We start from the raw sequence: 19,829 nt of genomic DNA, 5'->3' as shown, positions 1-19,829 counted from the left end.
ATATATTACTCTATTTTTGTTCTGTGTTCTATTAAACATCATACTGTACTTATGGGCTTAATCACTCAAGGAATAAAAGAATACTATTTGATTTGGGAAGCATTGGTAGTTTTTGAAAGAAAATGAGTAATAATAACAATATTCCTCAGAAAAGAAAGCTACTGTCCCTTTGATGATTTATATATGCCAAGGATACTAGTAAAATGCAATTTTAGCAGATATACTTATATTAAATAAGTTAACTTCTTTCTGCAGGTTGATTCACATATGTTAGTTATTCTATAACTTATCTTAAATGATATTGTTTCCACATCTGAATTATCATGATTTAGTTAACCCTTTTTCTTTGTGTTCCATTCTTTTTCTTTCTTCCTCTCATTTTTGCAATAAATATTGATTTATAAATAAATATTGTATGTAACTTTTTTACATACAATATTTACATACAAATATTTACATACAAAATGGCCTTTTCCTGGACACTGTAGAGCCAATGGTGAATAATATGCAACCCCTATAATGGTTTTACCATTGTAAAAAGGTAAGTTTTATTAGTAAAATTAAATGGGCACTGACTTGGGCTTTAGCCAAGTGTCTACACAAATCATGGAAAATAGTTATAATCACTTCAATGGATTAAAATAAATTACAGAAATGGAAAAATATAATTTTTAAAAATTATTTTTATCAATCCTTTGGAATGTCTAAAACACAAAGAAATAAGTTTTAAAGTTTTCTCTATTTTAAATCAGTGGCATTTAGAAGGAACTTATACTGTGTGTTGCCTAAAGAAACACCGACCTCCGTTTTGTATAGATATATTATTATTATCAAGGGACAACTTGACTGATTTGTAGCAGCTGCCTAAATTGATATTTAGATTTCAAAGGATGTAAAGGGAGGATCTGAGTTCATAGGAAAAGAATGCCTCAATTTATTGGCAATGTTGGCCGCTGGTGACTTAAAGTAGGTTAAGGAACAAAAAGCATAGGTAGTACCCCCATCCTTGATCCACCTAAATGTTAACAAATATGGGAAAGTCATCCTTGAAAATTATATATTAAATCTAGGTATATGTTAAAAATGATTCATGATGTTAATTTAAAATAGTAAAGCAGCCTTTTTTCAGGACTGCTGTAGTGGAATTTCGTAGGTTGAGAGTAAAAATGGGCTCCAATCTGAATACAAAAATAGGCAGAATACAAAGATAGGCAGTGCAGTCATGAAGCAGGGTGGGGTCAGTGGATGGAAAATTACTGGGAGGAAACTTCAGGAGTAAGGGGAATTCTGGCTAAACTGATTTGACAAGATTATTGCTAAAGGCAGACCAGGTTGGGTAATGCCAATGGTGAATTTGATCAGATATCAACAGAGGGGGACTTTTTCTAAATTAACCAGCAGGATTCTTGCTAAAATCAAAACTAAGCAGAGATGAATTCAGAAACCCTCCAGAAAACAGCTTAGGGAAGCCTGACTAGAGTTAGGTCAGTGAGAGTCAACCAATGTAAGTCACTCCATACCTTGATCATTCATGTAGACCAAAAAAAAATTTTTTTTCAAACTTTTACTCTCCAAAACTGATGCATATGTTGAGACTTTTGTAAAGGATTTTTTTCTACTCAGAAAAAAACAAAGAAGTAGGAGTCCAGAAATTCTGAGAATTGTACTGCAGTACTCTTTCTGACTCATTTAATGTCCTGAGAAATTATTTTAACTTTCTTTGGGCTTAAATTTCCCATCCATTAAATGGAACAAGATATATTATATGACTATGAGAACAAGTTTTAATAGGTATTGTTCTAATTATTAGGAACAAAAACACTTCACAAATGTAAGGTCAAAAGGCATAACTCCGTAAATAAAAACTTACTAGCATTAAAATGCCACACTTATCATTAATAAATTGCATTGAAATTTTTCAGTACAATAACTGAGGATGAATAGAAATGATTATCTTACCTGTATATAGTTGTTATTTTTAAAAAATGCAGACTTCTAGATTTTTATTAATGTATAAAAGATAAGGAGAAAATTACTGAGAAAATTAAGATGCTTTCTGGTACCAAGCACTACAGTAATTTATAAAGGATTTTGCAGATGTTATTTTAACAACAGTTTTATGAGGTGGGTATAGTTACCCCCATATTCTTGGCTGGGAAATAAAATAATTCAAAATTAGCATTTCATTAAAAGATGTTGTAACATTTTGAGTATTATGGTAGAAGTTAGGATAAAAAACTAGGCACACTTCCTGTGCCCTTGTGTTGTTTTTATTGTTAGCTGGAATATTTTAATTTGAATGTGCCTATTACATGATATATAATACAGAACTGAACAGATATCTTCCCTTTGTGGATCATCAAAAGTGTGATACTAATAATAACCAGCTCTCAGAGTTCTTATAAAAGAAATACAAGTGAAATTATTTCAAGACTGTGATATTAACTATTAATAATATCAATGATAAATTACTAACAATTAGTGTTATTGGTATATGTGATAGAGTTATGTGCACAAAGTTTAAGTAAAAACATTATTGATGAAATTTCAGCAGCTGTAATAAACTCATGATCTCACAGTGCCCCACAGTTAACATAATCTTGAATTTAGAAATTTCTTCTCTAAAAAGAAGGACTACTTTACTATATTTTCCAGGCTTATTGAAAATGCCTACAGATTTTAGGGAACTAAATCAAAAGGAACTAAGACACATGGAGTTTAGTAAGTCTGATACATTGCATAAGTGACACCTGATCATGTCATACCATCTTTTTACAGGGGATGGATTGAACTCAGGGACACTCAACCACTGAGCCACATCCCCAGCCCTATTTTGTATTTTATTTAGAGACAAGTTCTCACTGAGTTGCTTTGTGCCTAGCTTTTGCTGAGGCTGGCTTTGGACTCGCTATGCTCCTGCCTCAGCCTCCAGAGCCCCTGGAATTACAGGTATGCGCCAGAGTGAGCTGGGCATGTCACAGCATCTTATTACAAAGATTCTCAAAAAACTTATCTCTACTGTAGAGTATGTCATATGCCATACTCTACAGTAGAGATAAGTGCTTTGAAAGAGATTATTTTTTACATGTTCAAGCATATGATTACCCTAAGTAATCTTTTCAAATGTAAACACATAGCATTATAAAATATGTGTGCTTTTTGGTATTCTTATACATTCTGCATTAAATAAGTTCAATTGTGCATTTGGATTCTCTTCATAATACTTTTTTAATGAAATGAAAACAAAATAGTTTTGACATATTTTATTTCAAAAAAATGTATTTTTATCTAGTTCTAATTAACACTTAATTATATTTCTATATACTATTTTTTGGTAACTCATTTTGAGCCCTTAATACTGCTTTTCATTTCCATATTATTGAATATATATTTTCTGCATTTAGAATACATTTGATTGAAGTTCACTTTAGTTACAAGGCAACGTCATTTAAGTATTACCTTGATTTATATAGTCACTGCATTCAAAATAAGATGCATGGCATTCTTTGGTTGCTCTTTGACTTTCATTTACAGATGCATTTTTTTCCTCTTTCTTTCTTTACATATGATTTTACTAACACATGACTTCCTGGGATTCATAGAATTTTTCTTTGATAAACATAGAAGGTAAATATCACTAATATTTTAACAATAATTTATATAAACAATTTGAAAGATAGATTAAGGGGAAAGAACTTTTTTCATTCAACACCTGATTTGTGAAGTGACAGATAGATAGTTTGATGGGAATTCTGCACTGCATCTTGAGTAAATACCAGTCAGCTGGGATTTATGGATAATAATTCCTTTCAAAGATCCCTTGTGATGCTGGAAACCACAAGAATGAGGCTTGAGTGGGTTTTCCAGCCATCGAAACTCCAAAATAGAATCATAATCAAAATAAGAACCTTCCTGAACATTCGTAGAAAAGTGAAGTAACATCCTCCTTGTGTGCTTTCTCTGGTTTCTAAAGTGTGGGTTTATCACTTACCTGCTGTTTCTTCAAAAATTCCTTTGGAAATAAAGTGCCTTTTAATAAATCATTCTAGGGAAAGTGGTGTCTTCTCAGCACTCAATTAGATCAAGGATACAACAGGAAAAGTTGGGCAAAGACACCAGCTAATGTTATCCACCTTGGGAATGAGTTTTTCTCAGATTTGGTTGAAGGAATGTTTTTTTCATATACAAGGATTGCATGGTCATGGGGAAGTGGGGACAGGCCACTGGACTGAAACTACATAGTCCCTGTGTAACTGCATACAGTATCATATGTAAAAGTATTCCCTCTCCTCATTCTTCCATCCATCTGGGAAGGTCCAAACCATCCTCAGTTTTGCATTAAACATATGTCAGCAACTGCAATTGGGGCAATATTAAGTCAACAACTGCAACTGTGGCAACTATTCATAAAGAATGAACTTTGTGGTGACATGGTTTCTGCAGCTTGAAACACATATATATGGTGCACACACATGCAAATGTACAAAGTAAATAGCATATATGACATTCATTTTTTTATTATTATGTATGTGTGTATATATGTATATATAGTCACACAAATATTCAGAGACATGTGTGTAGATGTGTGTATACTGGTAATGACATTTTAAACAACAGTAATCTAAACATATTTTTTCTTTTGCAGTGAATATACAGGATAGAAAACATATCCTATTAATATGCCTTTATTTTCCTGGTGTTGTATGTTCTAAACATTAATATTGCTGTAGCATTTCTATTATTAGAAGAATAAAATGCTCATGAACTTTTCCATTTCTGTTTCTTAAGATTTACTTGAAAAAATATGTAATATGTAATACTATTGGAAAGAAATCCTGAATAATGAGATAAATGCAACCCATATATTTAAATCTGACTGCTGCTCTCCACCTTTACTCTCATTTTTGATATGTTCCTAGGGCATAATATCCACTTAGTTATTCACAATAACATTTCTATTGATGGATTAACTTCTTGACCCTGTTTTGCAAATGAAAACTGAATTCATGCTAAGCTGGTAAAAGAATCTGTTTTGAATCAATAGCTCTCTGAATCCTCTTTGTTTATCCTACTAAACCATCTCTCTTTGCACTGAGTTTCAATAAAACCAAATGGCAACCGTATGACTGCTAGAAATATTTTGAACATCATTGGAAATCAAAATTTCAACCATCTGAGAGGAACCAAAAAAAAAAAAAGCAGATTCTCATAACATTCCTATTCCTGGATACATTTCAAAGTGTAGTATCATGCACCTGAACTTTAGGACTTTTTTGGAAATTCCACAGGATTTATGTTTTTTTTTTCCTCAGCTGTTATACATGTTTTGATGCTATGATATATTTTAACATGTCTATCCAGTTTATCACAGATCAAATTGCAGGACCTCAGCAGCACTAATATTTGCCAAGTAATCCAATTGAGAATTTGAAGCTACATATGCACATCTTAAATTGCAGTACATTCCAAACTGCACATGCCAACACTTGAATTTCAATTACTTTTTCAAAGGTCAAAGTTAACATCCACTTCATTTTTATTTTATTTTAGGCACCTTAGGTCATAATAAAAATGTATTAAATGATTAGTTAGAACTGCCTTCTAATATGGGTGTCTGCAAAAATTCTAAGGTTTCCTTAAACCTCAAAATTCTTATGTATAGTTGTCTCACACTTTCCCACATCTTATGAGAAGTGACTGCCTTCGTTACAGACTGTTTTTTAAGGATGATTATACAATTAGGAACATTGGAAAACTCTGTCTCCCTCTGAAGCAAAAAGCTGCTCTTCAAATCATCTTGGGAAGTAAAGATAGTGTCTTCCTCAGGAGCAAAGGGCAGGTATGCTTACTGTCCAGTACAGAGAACACAATATCTCCCTCAAGATCTAAAAGCCAGCATGCCATTCCCATTTAAAAATAATCAGGTTTGCTCAACCATGGTTCCTCTTCTATAATGCAGCTCACTGCATATGCAGATGTCATCTGGCCCTCTCCTCAGTGCCCATTGGGAATTGCACAACAAATGCTGATATCCTGGCTACTGCTATTTCTGTGAGTAATGAAGTCCTTTATCTTTGGCTCAGGAGCCACATATCTTTTGCCAGTATCTGTGAAACCATGGCAGACTAACTCCATTATGTTACAAATAGGGTAAATTTGCAGACCCTTTACAGTTCTTGACAATATTAATTGTATAAATTTTGTAGGCATTCTAGATGATATCAGAAATGAAAGGTTATGGTCAGTTTATTCATTTTTAAATGTTTCCATGATGAAATTTGATGATACTTAAATTATATAGATAACTGACTTGATGACAGGCAGCAAAACTTTGTCTTATTGAATGTCACAGAAATAAGTACAGATTTTTACATTCCTATGCCTTGTGTATGTGCATTTCTCTTTGGGAGCAAATGTCAGGTTCTTAGAGTTTAAATTCAGTATTCAGAGGTAATAATTATGATGGCTAACACTGAGAGCTTACTACATATCTGATATTGTTCTAAATGCCCTTTCCTCTATAAGCTGATTTAAGGGACTAATATTTGGTTATAGACACATACTTCTTGTGAAAATAAGTAAATGCACCAGTTTTGAGTGTTAGGTAGCTAAGATGCATGGCAAATGAAACTTTGCCATTAAACTCATTTCAGACACTATATTTTAGTCCTATGTTTTACTAATGCAAAATGAGATGTGATTATTATAATAGTTACATAAACTTAATATTTTGTAATTATGCTTTGTTTACAATGACAATTTAAAAATACTTAAATTCTTTACTTGAAAAGTAAGGCTAGCATTTGAAATAGATGTTTTCAAGAGGTTTGAAGATTTTTGACTTGTGTTCCCTTTTTATTAGAAATTTCAATTGCACTCTTAAATGGCTGAAATTAAGGTCAAGTATTTGGCATTGGTTAGCAAGTTATTTGGACTTGATTGGATACCATAATTCACCCATCATCAGGATTCATACTTTTAGAATATAGTAAGCATTTCATATCTGTGAGGCTCTCTAGTATAATTTGGATAGTTCCTCTGAGAAAAAGGTTTTGGCTAATGTCTCTAACTTCATAGAAAACAAGTGCTTCTAAGTCCCACTGATGTGTAACTTCTAAAACCACCATTCTTATTCCTCTTCTTTACTTGCTTGATAATCTTCATGCATGGATTTCTATTTACTTCTGAGGGTACACTGACCATTCTATCATAGATCAAACCTGACTCTGGGACTATTCACCTTAGAGATGATATACTTGGTCCCAAGACGACTAGGATTGTGGTCAACTTTGCACTGTTTTTCTTTAATTCATTCAAAAGACTATCGGTAAAATATCATCTCTCTCATGTTCCCAGATGATCATAAAACATTCCTGTTTTGAATCCTTTAATTTTAATATATATCTATTTACTGCTTTTTTAGAGATGGTAAGGACAATGGAGTTCAAAAATTTTGGTACCTCTAAAAACTTGACAATATTTCCAGGGACTAAGAATGTTTAGTTCATTTTAATTTTTGTGTTTTAAGAGCAGAATATTCTTTGTTGTTTTTTGTTTGTTTGTTTGTCGTTTGTTGTACTGAAGATTAAACTCAGGGTCACTTAACCACAGAACCATATCCCAAGCTCTTTTTTTATGTTTTATTTTCAGACAAGACCTTAGGCCTCACTGATTTGCTGAGGCTATTCTTGAACTTGCAATTCTCCTGCTTCAGTCTCCCTAGTTGCTGGGATTACAGGCATGCCCCCCCCGCACCCACCCAGCTCAGAGCAGAATATTCTTAAAACTTCTCATTACTGTTATTGAATTGAAATTCTGTTCTAAAAATACCGAATACACTTTCACTATACTATATGCTACATGTGGTATTAAATATAGTCTATATCTGTATATATGTATGTGTGTTTTAAATAGGCTAAGTTCATACTCCCTTACACTACATATTATAATAGGTTTTCTATTGTAGCAAGATATATCCATTGATTAAGGTTTGATCAAAGGCCAGAACTTGTTTATTATGAGGATTAGACCTAGTACAATTGTGAGAAGTGGTGAAGAAATCTATGAAGGCTATTTCATTTGATACAGGTGGGCTTGAAGCTACTATAGGAAACAAGAGTTGGCATTAGGGAAGAAAAGCTAGATGTGAAGTGGGAAGAACAAGGACAAACTAGAATTAGTATGTGTCATCTACTACTTCCAGCCTCCAACCTCCTTTGCTTCAGCTTGGGTGATCTAAAGAAGAAACTTGTAGCCCTTCTTTGCCATTAAGCTACACAAAGATGAGAATCTATTTCATATGTAAATACTTGACTAACATTTTCACTCAATGTTAATAAATGCAAATAAAATTTAAGTCTTCAAGGTTCCATATTTTAATTACACTCAGAAATTATTTCTACTAGTTAATATATATGTATATATGTGTGTGTATACAAACACACACACACACACACACACATATATACATATGCATACACACATATACACATGTATGTATGTATTCATCTATCTTTAGGAAGATTAATATATAAAGATAGCATTTGAAGGAATATTTGGTGAAATATGCCAGAACAAATTAAATGTGTGAAATTTCCTCTTTAGTGTCTAATTCTATACAAAGCAGAAGGCTACAACTTGGCAAACTGGCAACAAAATTATGACACTATATATGTTCTGTTTGGACAAAATGATATTTTAAGCACAATAAACTAAGCAGCATGTGTCCTTCAATAACCACTCTTTCGATGATGTTCACACTATTTTTCTAGGGTTGCCATAATAAAGATCCAGACTGAGCAATTTCAACAATAAAAACTTATTTTGTCATAGTTACAGAGGCTAGAAGTAAGAGATCACTGTGTCAGCAAGGTTGGTGTCCTCTGAAGCCCCTCTCCTTGACTTGCAGATCACCAGGCTCTTCATGTGGCCATCCCTTTGTGCTCTGATGCCTGCTCTCTTTATGTGTTCGAATTTCCTCCTCTAAGAGCACCAGGCAGATTGGAATAAGGACGACCCTACCTAAGAGGCTGATTTTAACTTAGTTACTTTTTCAAGGTCCTATCTCCAGACACAGTCACATTCTGGGGTACTTGGCATTAGGACATCCAAGAATAAATTTTAAGAAGAAGTAATTCAGCTCGTAACAGTGTTTTTAACTGTGATTTTAAAAATTCATTAGCTGTCGGCATTTCACTTAATTTCCACAGTTTTTATATTGTAAAAATTCTTTTTTTTCCTTAATGGTTTACTTTCTAAGTTTTTATAAAGCACATGAACTTTAGGCTCTTAAAAAAAGAACAAAGATGTAAATATGTAAAGAAAGAAAGATTTAAATATGTAAAATATCCTGTAGGCGCTTATGTTTGAGTAAATCAGATATATCCATATCTATGGCACAAGTGCTAAACCTGGATAATGTTTCCATTTATGAAAAGATATGTGATAAGAACACTTTTTATTATTTATTATATAATGCCTTAGTACTTTGGACATTAAGGAAACATACTTTTAATTTTGGTATTAAACAACGCAGATGGTAAGAAGGGAGGTGGTTACAGGTGACATCAACCTTCCTCAAAAATCTAAGCTTCGTTTCTTAGCCTCCTTTCTCTTATGTGATTAAAGATGCAGTTCATCTCCCATATTTGGGTAATGGATTCTGTTATGATAAAGGCATATTATGTTTGAACTAAATATGCAAAACTGTCCTGTCTACAATTAATGTTTTTCATGTAACTTCCCACTTGAATCAATGACTTTCTGGCTTTAAGGTGTGAGCACTAAGTACTCGGTACCTTGTTAAAATTGGAAATCACAAGAATATCACTTTGAAAGCAGAGAAAGGATTATGATGACTTGAAAGTTTCCTGGCATCACAGAAAACATATTTAGGTAGATTCCACATAATATTTTTATAGTTGTCTGCATTCATTAGAATATAAGATAAAGAAAACTTACGCTAGGTATGCATAATGTATGACAATCACATAGCAATGAATGACACTCATGGGATGACAAATTACATTGATGGTACAACAAAAAAATCTACATATAAATATTATAAACTACTCTGGTCCACATGGAATTTCAAAGTAAAATTGTTCAGTGCTCCTTTAAATATTAGAAGAATATGACATTGGTCAGCTTTTGCTATAATCATGTCTACAGTGCCAATGTGTATAAGTCTTTTGACCAAATTTGAAAGTTTCAAGTAATTTGAAAGAAAAATGTTTATAGAATCTTAAGCAGCATTTCTAGAACTTCAAAATAAATATCCAATACAGAGGGGAAAATAAAATAAAATTTGAGTACCAAACTGAAATGAGCATCATATTTTAGATTTCTAGTGACTTTAGAACCTTTTACAGAGAGTCTTCCTTTGTTGATCATATCATTTGAGCCACTTTCAAATTTATTTTTTAATTGCCATAGATTTAATATTGATTTAGTTAAATCAATACAAATATGCTTACATACTTCAATAATTAGCTATTATATAACTAACTTGGATGTCTTAGTTGAATGAGCATTTTTTAAAAATTTCTGAAGTTAATAAAAAGAGCATTAAGATAAAAAGGTCAATTGGTTTGATTATGCAGTCATCCTTTTAAATATCGAAGGCAAAAATGTCTCCAAAATGGACAGAACAAACTATTCACTGTTTTAAAATCTGGATATTAAAAAATTCCAGGTCATAGATTTAAAATATGATGGGTAATATGATAATTAGAACATGTTTTTATGTTGGTTTTATTGGATCTCCCTCTTTGAAGTAGAGAGCTCTAATATTTTTAGTGAATGCTAAAGTATTAAGAAGACAAGATTATGGATAATCGGATCACAGCTGTAACAGCACAATGTAAAGAGAAAAAAGGACAAAACATTATTGTCAGATAAGGATGGAATGACTTAAATAGAGGGATGAATAAAGTGAGTGACAGGAACAATCTCATGGATTACTGCTTTGGCAGGAAGACTGGAGTATTCATCTAGCTTGCCAAATAAATTGACCAGAGAAAAAGAGAGTCAACAGATTAACTTCAGGAATTAAGCTTATTAATGGATTTTCATGCAGAAATGTCTCCACCCATCATGATAGAAAGGGTTTCCTTTGCTTTTCCAGCTGCTAGATTTAACATTAAAATATTTCTACATAAAATACTGGTAGGATAGAAACTTTGTTTTTTCTTTCTAGATGAATTCACACTGACCCGAGGCAATATAGTTCTATACCCATTCATTTGGGGCTGATTTATATTTGAACCAGAGCAAGTTGTTTGATTTAATTATGAACTGAATATATTTGAATAGAGATTGCTCATGTTCACAGTATTCTTTCCTTTTTTCCCCCCTTCCTTATTTAGAATAAAATTTCACAGTTCTATCCATAATTTAAGAGAATGCAAGGAGGTAATTGGAATTGGAGGTAAATTATATTCTTTTGTAGAAAGCATAATTATCGGAAGTTAGTTAAAAACACCTCAGTTCTGTTTTAATTTTCATGCATGGAGCAGTTGTTTTGACAGATGGATGGACTTTATTTTTGTAACCGTCCAGGAAAAGTCTGTGTAACACAGTCTAATCAGTGCTACATATCTACAATGTTTGTTTTTGAATCACTGTGCATTTGGCTCCTATATCTTTTTCTGGCAATAGATATTTTCTTTAAATTTATTTTTTTTCAAGCTAATATTTACATGCATAATTCCTGTATACATTTGATCTGAAAAGACTAGAAATCCTTTAAATGTAAGTGTAAATGGCTTGTCACTGAAGATGATAAATCATTGCTCCTCAGGTGTGGCCTTGGATTTTACTGGTTTTAACTGCTTTTGCTTTTATTTCTAACCTAATACTTTTAATACTGTTGATCTGGAGTAAATTTCAGTAAAATAAGGGGTCAATCTGGTTGCCTGACTCTCGGGAAGCCAACTTGTTGCTAAACTTGTCTGCGTATATCAACTTAAATTCCAAAAAGGATCAAGGCTTGAAAAATGGATTCATTTTGAACTGATTACACTGTCTTTATTAACGCTGTAAATCCACCGGTGCTGAGCAAAGAAGTGGAGTAGTTTAATGCCAAAAAGTACATTACATTCTGCGTTTTAAGAAACGTCATGGTTCAAGAAAAGGTCAAAAACACTCTTCTTCTGTCTCCTCAGAGCAGAAATGTGTGAAGTGTGTTTCCTTTTTCTGCCACGCTTCCTTCTTTTTTAGAGGAATGTCCAAGCCACTTCCAAATAAAATGAATATCCTGTTTTGGAACACTCAAAAACCTTGGCAGCAACAAACCAAAGAGCAAAGGCAAATGAATGACAGAATTGATACTCTTTTATATAGACTTTCTGTTAAGAACAAATCCTTACTAACATGTCTCTTTCAAGTTTTTCCATTCTTCTCTGTCCAGTTCTTTTAATTCACTTTTCTCCTCCACTGTTGCTGATGATTCTTTTCTTGGCTATATTTAACCAGTTTTGAAAGTATTTCCTTCCATTTCTTTTTTTTCCTTTCAATCATCTTTTCCCCTCAAACTCCCCCTCAAAAATTCTCCCCATTCTAGCCACATCAACCTTCACTTTCAAATTACTATTGAGGTTGCCCCCAGGCATGGCAACCTTACAACTTGCTGCTAATGGGAGAGGTCTGTTGGGAAATGAAGGAAACTGCTCCAGGCCTTAGGCCAACAGGGTGGGTCTAGTTGCTTTGTAACACAGATAGACTGTGGTTATCAGCATTCTCTGTAGAACTCTTTGCCAGGTTTCACAGCTATAGTCCTGTGATTGATTTCATTCCAGCAGCTCTGTAGAAGAATAGTTGTCCTAGTGTAGAGGTTCTTTTTTAACAGTTAATACAGAACAAACCGGAATTTTGATATTCAGTGTGGTCCAATTCTGTGGCTCTCAAGAACTGGGAGAATTTTTTCTTACATTAATTATAATCTGCTAGTTTCCTTGAAAAGATAATCTTTTGCTAATTAGCTATATCATCTATAAGAAATAGAAAGCCCATAAAATCTATGATATTACCATTTGTAACAGTTGCAGAGGTGGCATAAGCCTTCCTTTGTGTTCGCCAGTATTTGCACAAAGAACATTTCCCCTTTTTTGTTATAGAGTACTTAGATCTATTCTTAAAATTGTAGGGGTTATTGATGGACATTGATTATTTGGGTTTGTGAATAAAATTGCATACATGTGTTTATAGGTATGGTAGGAAACTGAAATCCTGTTTTTTGTTCCTTTTTTCTAAAATGAACAAGACATTCATCTGGGTTTGCCACTATTATTTATTAGAAGATGCATTTGCTTACCAACATCTACATAGCCAATATCTTGGTTTCAACATATGGTTTTGGAACTCATTATTTATCATCTTAAAAACTATAATATTGAGCCCACAGTAAGAAATGGTTGTCTATATGTAACAGCAGAATGTGTGGCCACCTACACATTTCAAATTAAAATCTGCCTGAAAATGGCTTCTTTGCAAATGACTGAATATTTTAGAGTACAAATACATCTTTTGGTTAAGACTCATGAATGCCTCATTTGTAAATGAGTTTATCAGATCTTTCCCTTCCAAAAGCTGTTTCCTCTGTCTAAGCATTCATGCCCTGTCCTTTTTGGGGAAGGAGGAAAACAGTTATAGAACGAAGAGTTTGTTGCCAATAGTAGCAGAAGTTAGGTTTTATTTGTTTCACAGTTTTACCTAGGAAGTACCCTGTTCAAAGTGAATAAAGGAGATGCTAAAACCCTTTAAGGGAGGGAATTTTTCCTGTTACAGAACAACTTGCAAAATCAGCTGATTTCAGAGCACAATGTTGTATGTTGTAATGCCTTACCATAAAGAAAGGAAGGTTCAGCAATCTATTTATCAAACAGTTGAAGAAGTTATATATTTATTCTAGTTAACTCCAACCTTGTTATCATATATTAAGAAAATACAAGGAGTCATAACTTGGAATTCTGATATTTTACTTTGAGTCAACCTAATTCATCTCTAGGAATATATTCAAAGGGCATCATATCTTAATAGAAAAGTCAGCAATAGACCACAATTCCTTGAATTTAAATGTCCATCATTGTGTTCAAATTTCACTGTCTGCTCCTTCTTTTGTGAGCCCAAAAGAAGTAAAACCAAAATCATAACCTTCAAATACAGAATACAGGTGGCACATGGAAATGTACTCACACTATTAAACACCTCTCTTATAAACTCCAACTAAGTTCAAATGCCCGATGAGCTTGCACTTGAATAGTCACAGGTCATACAGAATGACTTTGGAGGTGAGGCACACTTAGAAATGCAAGGGCAGATCCAGTGCTTTATTATGCTCACCAGTCTTGTTTATGCTATGTCTGTTGGAATTTTATCTGCTTTTATAGTGCATATTTACTTCTTAATTTCAAATGTTTATAGACAAAACTAAGAAAGTTTATGATTGCATTAGTCAGCTTTTCATCACTGTGACAAAAATATCTGACAAGAATAACTTAGAACAGGAAATATTTATTTTGGCTCACAATTCCAAAGGTTCAGTCTATGCTCTGCTGGTTCCACTGCTCAGGACCTGAGGTGAGGTGGAGCATAATGACTGAAGGGTGCAGCCAAGGGAAGCTGCTCAGTTTACCTGGCCAGGAAGTGGGGTGGGGTCTGCCTAAGATGCACCCTTCAGGGCATGCTTCAGTGACCCACCTCCTCCAACCACACTTCAACTGCTCCAGTTACCACCCAGTTCAAACTAGGATGGACTGATCAAGTTATAGCACCCATATTCTAATCAATCATCCCTGAATATTCCTTCATTCATATAGGCGCTTTGGGGATATACCTCATATCCAAAGTATAGCAATGGTCAATAAAAAGGATTTTTTTTCAATGTAGTTTTTTGATTAATTAACATATGAGTACTCATTTGAAAACTTTTAAAATGTATTACTAATGGTGTATATACCTCATATTTAATAGGCCATTTTATCTGTTTTTTTTTCTTTTTCTAAAATTAAACTCAAAGTTAATTTTTTTGTGAGGAAATTTTAACCATCATTGTATTTATGTAATCGATCATTTAAATAATTTGCTGTTCTTGCTTCTGGAAAAGTCACCTGTGATTATTGGTTATCTAAAACTTCTATTCCACTATAGTATAAATAAATTATAAATAGTTTTAAAGAAAGAGTTATAGAAGGTCATTTTTGTCCCCATTAAAAAGAAAGAAATTCTATAATTTCAATGCATGTAATATTATGAGCAAAACAACTGAATAATAAATAATCCCTAAAAGGGTTTGTCAAATGGCTGCAGAAAAAAAAATCTGTTCTAGCATGCCTTGCACTCAGGAGGATACCTCAGGCAGGCTGACTGCTAGAACTCACTGGTTTTTCTTTTGTCTTACAGAAAGAATGTGCTAATTTCATCAAGGTCCTTAAGGCTTATAATCAGACTCACTTGTATGCCTGTGGAACGGGGGCTTTTCATCCAATTTGCACCTATATTGAAATTGGACATCATCCTGAGGTAAACTGGCTTTTACAAAATGGTGTTAGTCTGTGACCCTTTCCTATTTAAATGCTTCATCACTCATTTCTTCAGCTTAATTGGCTTCTGGTTCACTATTCAGTGGTACCTACTTCAAATTCAGAGGCTTTTATTAATTTTAAATTGTGAATACAAAAAGAACAAGACCATCACTCAACAATAACTCTGGAAAAGGAGGAAGGATGGAAGAAAGCATTTGTTTTCACCCTGGATTACAGAGTCCAATCCATTTTGCATGTGCAGCAGATGTCAGCAGGCTGAATATGTACTGCTTTCTCCTTCCTTTGTATATTGCCAGCTCTCCCTTCCATTTCCATCCTCAGCCAGAAGTGTCTGCCACCCAGTTGTTTTCTTCTGTCCAGAGATTGAGAAATGATGCCATACATGTGCACAATGATCTGATCTCATGTTTGGCCCAAACTATTCACACTGGTATTCTTGCTCAACTAAATATTTTTATATTTTGGTTTATTATTTTGGTATGAAAAAGAAAAAAAAATGTTTCTTTGTCCACTGCTTCTAAAAGATGTTTGGAAAAATTTATCGAGGAAATCATAGATAAATATAAGTAAAAAGTAAAATTGACAAAACATTGTTAAATGTTGAAAGCAGTTTGTAAAATGAGGTTATCCGTTGCTTTCAATTATAAACCTTTTAATAAATTTTGGCACTAATTCTTAAGAAGAACAAATGTGTTCATGTGGTAAGATAATCATATTTGACAGAATTTTCTTCCAAATTGGAATTCAGAAAAACAATAAAGGATTTGTTCACAGAATATTTCTGGAATCCTAAATCTAAAATCTAATTTATAGTTCATTTTAACTTACACACTGGATCTCCTCTCTAAATTTTCTTGAGGTGTCTTCAGGTGCTCTTTAGTTTCAAAAAATTAGAAATTGATAGTTTGCATTGTGTTTTCTTTGTATACAAAGGCACCTTACAGATTGTGTTTTCTGGGCTAACACAATTGAATATTTATGTTTTCCAATGAGTCTGGGAAGAATAAGACACTTTCACAAGTACTCACCAGTATAAGCCATGGCCCTCTATCAGCCTCTTCACCCACTGCATCCTTCCTCCCTTCTTCTTCACTGTCCTTGCTGACATAGCTAAGAATTTTAAATAAAGATTAATTTTTAAGGAAAGGAAGTTCTATTTAACTTGCTTGTTTCATGTTGATGAAATTAGCAATGCGTTCAGGAATGTGGCCCTGGAGACATTCTACACTTAATTTTTTTTATATACCTTCTGATTTAATCAGGCTCTCTTTGCTACCTTCTAAGCTATTTCCTAATAATCATTCAGGTGTCCTAAAACTTGGGCCCAGGGTGATTGTCCCATTTTTCTGTATTGTGGTGATAGCTCTATAGAACCCCTTTCACATTAAATTGCTCTTTTCTTCCTTTTATTTATTTATTTATTTATTTTTAACACCTGTCAAAAAATGTGAAGTACATGATTACCTGATTGGCAATGGAATCAGGAACTCTTAAATTCCTTGTGCAGATTATTGGGAAAGACTTGGATTTTGGTGTCAAATCAGGCTGCTAGCTATGGAGCACTGAAGAAATCATTTAATCTCTACAAAACTCTGGCTCACAATATGCAAAATAAACTAAACAAAACCTTTTGGATCCTTAATATCCATGTCTTCTAAATGAGAGATTGGCTTATTGCCTCTAACTGCCTTCTGACCCTCCTAGCAGGGTGTGATTCCTTGATGTTTTCTGCTGCAGAAACTCTAATCCCCTTATTGTTGAAAGCCCGTCCTCTGGCCTCAGACTGCAGGGCTTTTGTGCATCCTGAATTCAGTACTAACTGCTTGATCTGCAGCAAGATGTTTCTTTTCATTGCATCTATGTTTCTCATCTAGAAAGCTGTCATGCAAAATGGTCCCCATACTTGTTGTGAAAGTTAAACATTGTGCAATAGGTAGAGACTGTGAAAAAGGGGCAATAAATATTAGAAAATATAAATTTACATCTCAGGCTGAAAGCTATTGCTGTTTTTCTTGCTAATAATTGTCATCTTACCTCTTAAATGTCCCTCACTTTATCTGAGGTTGTAATTTATGGCACCATGCTCCCTCTGTGGCTGGGTGATTCTGTACTTGTCTTAATTTCCCCCCTTTCAAAATTTGAGGATTACACAGTCTCAATGATAATTTACTATAAAATGGCACAGCATTTTTATCATTTTTATCACAGCATTTTTATCATTAAATTTGCAATTTAATGGCATTGACAGCCTATTTCCTTTTCAACTCCTCAACTGTCCATTGCTGTCTTATGGGTGTGGGCCAGTGGGTGAATGAAGAGGTACAGACTATTTGCCTGGGATCTCCTCCCTTCAAAACAATAAGTAAACAAAGCTTATATCTGAGCTCCTCTGACATGGGATATTGGGGTTCAAGTATTTTCTCAAAACTCTAAAACCCAGAGCCTTTGAGAAAGATCCCCCTTCAGAAGCACAGTGATTCTGATTTGCATGAATACAATAAAATGGGAAATACTGTTCCAGACTGCTTAGGAGGTCAGTAGGAAGATGATTATGCAATTACCTGGGGAATTTGGAGCAGTCTAGACAGGCAATCTAGGAAATTCTGGAAAAGATATTATCAAGATATCTTGTCTAGACTACATCAAATTCAATTTTCAATGCTTAAACTGCCTTATGAGACAATCTGCTTTAAATTGATCTACACAAGTACTTAAAATACTACCCTTGACTTTAAACAATTATGCTGTTTTTGAAGTTGAGAAAAGGATACAATGTATATATTACACTGTTAGAAAAAGAATGACAGTAATGGAAAGCTTGCAAAAGTAAGAAATAAAATAGCTATCAGGAGCAAGGCTGGGATTCTTCGAAGAGAGTTCGTAAAGGCTCATGAAGTTTGAATATCCTAACTCTTATTTACAAGAGGGAGTTTTCAGAAAAAAAGGACATGCCTTCTAAATTCTAGTTTAAAAACTGAATGGGTACTCTGCTGATACCTGCCCCATGCCATATGAAATAATGAAATATGATTTCCTTTTTAAAATTTGGACCAGTCTTTATATAATTCAAACAATTTTAGGAGAAAAAAGACATTTTGGTTTTTGCTTTTATCAAGACTTTCATCAACATTTTAACATTCAATTTTTTTCTTTGCAGTTTCTTTTCTAACACTGTCTTACACTGAATTCCCAAGCTAGCTGAAACCTCTTTGCTAGAAAATAACATTATAGACTTAACATTTTGAATTGCAGAATGCTACATAGGAAAGACATCTTTTTGAAACAAATCAAGATTCCTGACATCATTTAATAGCTTTGGATCTTTTAGGAGAAATTAACATTTGTGTTTTAATGATAAACAATTACAAAATACCTCCAAGTTTCGTCTTCTAGCTGTAAAAGTAGTTCTATTTTACTATTTCTAGCATGTTAGTAACAATACATACATTCTTAAAGTGTATTCCAAAATCTTGTCTTGTATAGTGAATGCCTTTTGACCACACGCAGTATGTCATTGATTGCTGTATTAAACAGATTTTCTGTTTCCTGTGGTACATTTGGGAGTTGGTAGACATATTAATTAACTCCAGTTCTGTAAGATATGTGTCAATCAATTCTTGGGTATCTGCCAATAGCACTTGACATTGCAGATAACTGTCAATGAGGTCACATACTTCGTACACATGTGTGTGTTTATCATAAAATGCATACAGAGTTCACGGAAGGAATAATTCAGGACTAGAGCACAGATGAGTTTTGAGCTGAAGCTCTCAGCATCTATGCCATTCAAATGAAAATTGTAAGTCATCCTTAAGAGGCAGACTATTCCCAAATGGCTTATAGTATATGGTATTTCCCTTCAAATTTACATCTGTTAATAAAAAAAGCATGAATTTAAGAAGAGTATAGCTTTTCGAAGAAGTCTCTGGATGTTTTCTCAAATTCCAAATGGGCCTCTTCTATGTACTGGCAGGAAATCTAAAGAAAGATGGACCCAGATGAGAGCTGGAAAGTATTAACTCTATAAATACTCTCATAATGTCATGATCTCAATTTATGTCAGAACCAAAGGGACATTAAGAAACGCAATGAGGCTTAATGGCTATCTCTAAGGTCATTTCCACAATGACAACCAATATATCTATATATAAACTGAAATAGTTTGTCTGGTTTTCCTTTCTACCAAAAATAGGAATTTGTTCTTATGTGAAACTTTGAATCAAATGTTCTTAGTAACAATCCCTTAAGCCAGAATACTATTTAAGTATTAGGGAGTGTTCTATCAAC

The 19,829-nt window shown here is 33.5% G+C and overlaps 1 protein-coding gene across 1 annotated transcript in view; it reads left to right on the top strand.

The window, feature by feature from the left end:
• The window catches only part of Sema3a (semaphorin 3A), a 189,859-nt gene that overhangs the window by 53,832 nt on the left and 116,198 nt on the right, over nt 1-19,829 (top strand). Inside the window, exon 4 of the mRNA XM_076862561.1 lies at nt 15,400-15,519. Coding sequence (XP_076718676.1) covers nt 15,400-15,519 — 120 coding nt within the window. The remainder of the gene's footprint in view (nt 1-15,399; nt 15,520-19,829) is intronic.

Source organism: Callospermophilus lateralis, chromosome 1 (assembly GCF_048772815.1).
Source record: "Callospermophilus lateralis isolate mCalLat2 chromosome 1, mCalLat2.hap1, whole genome shotgun sequence".
Classification (NCBI taxonomy): Eukaryota; Metazoa; Chordata; class Mammalia; order Rodentia; family Sciuridae; genus Callospermophilus; species Callospermophilus lateralis.
Note: the sequence above shows the minus strand (reverse complement) of the source record. Positions and strands in the feature narration are given on the sequence as shown.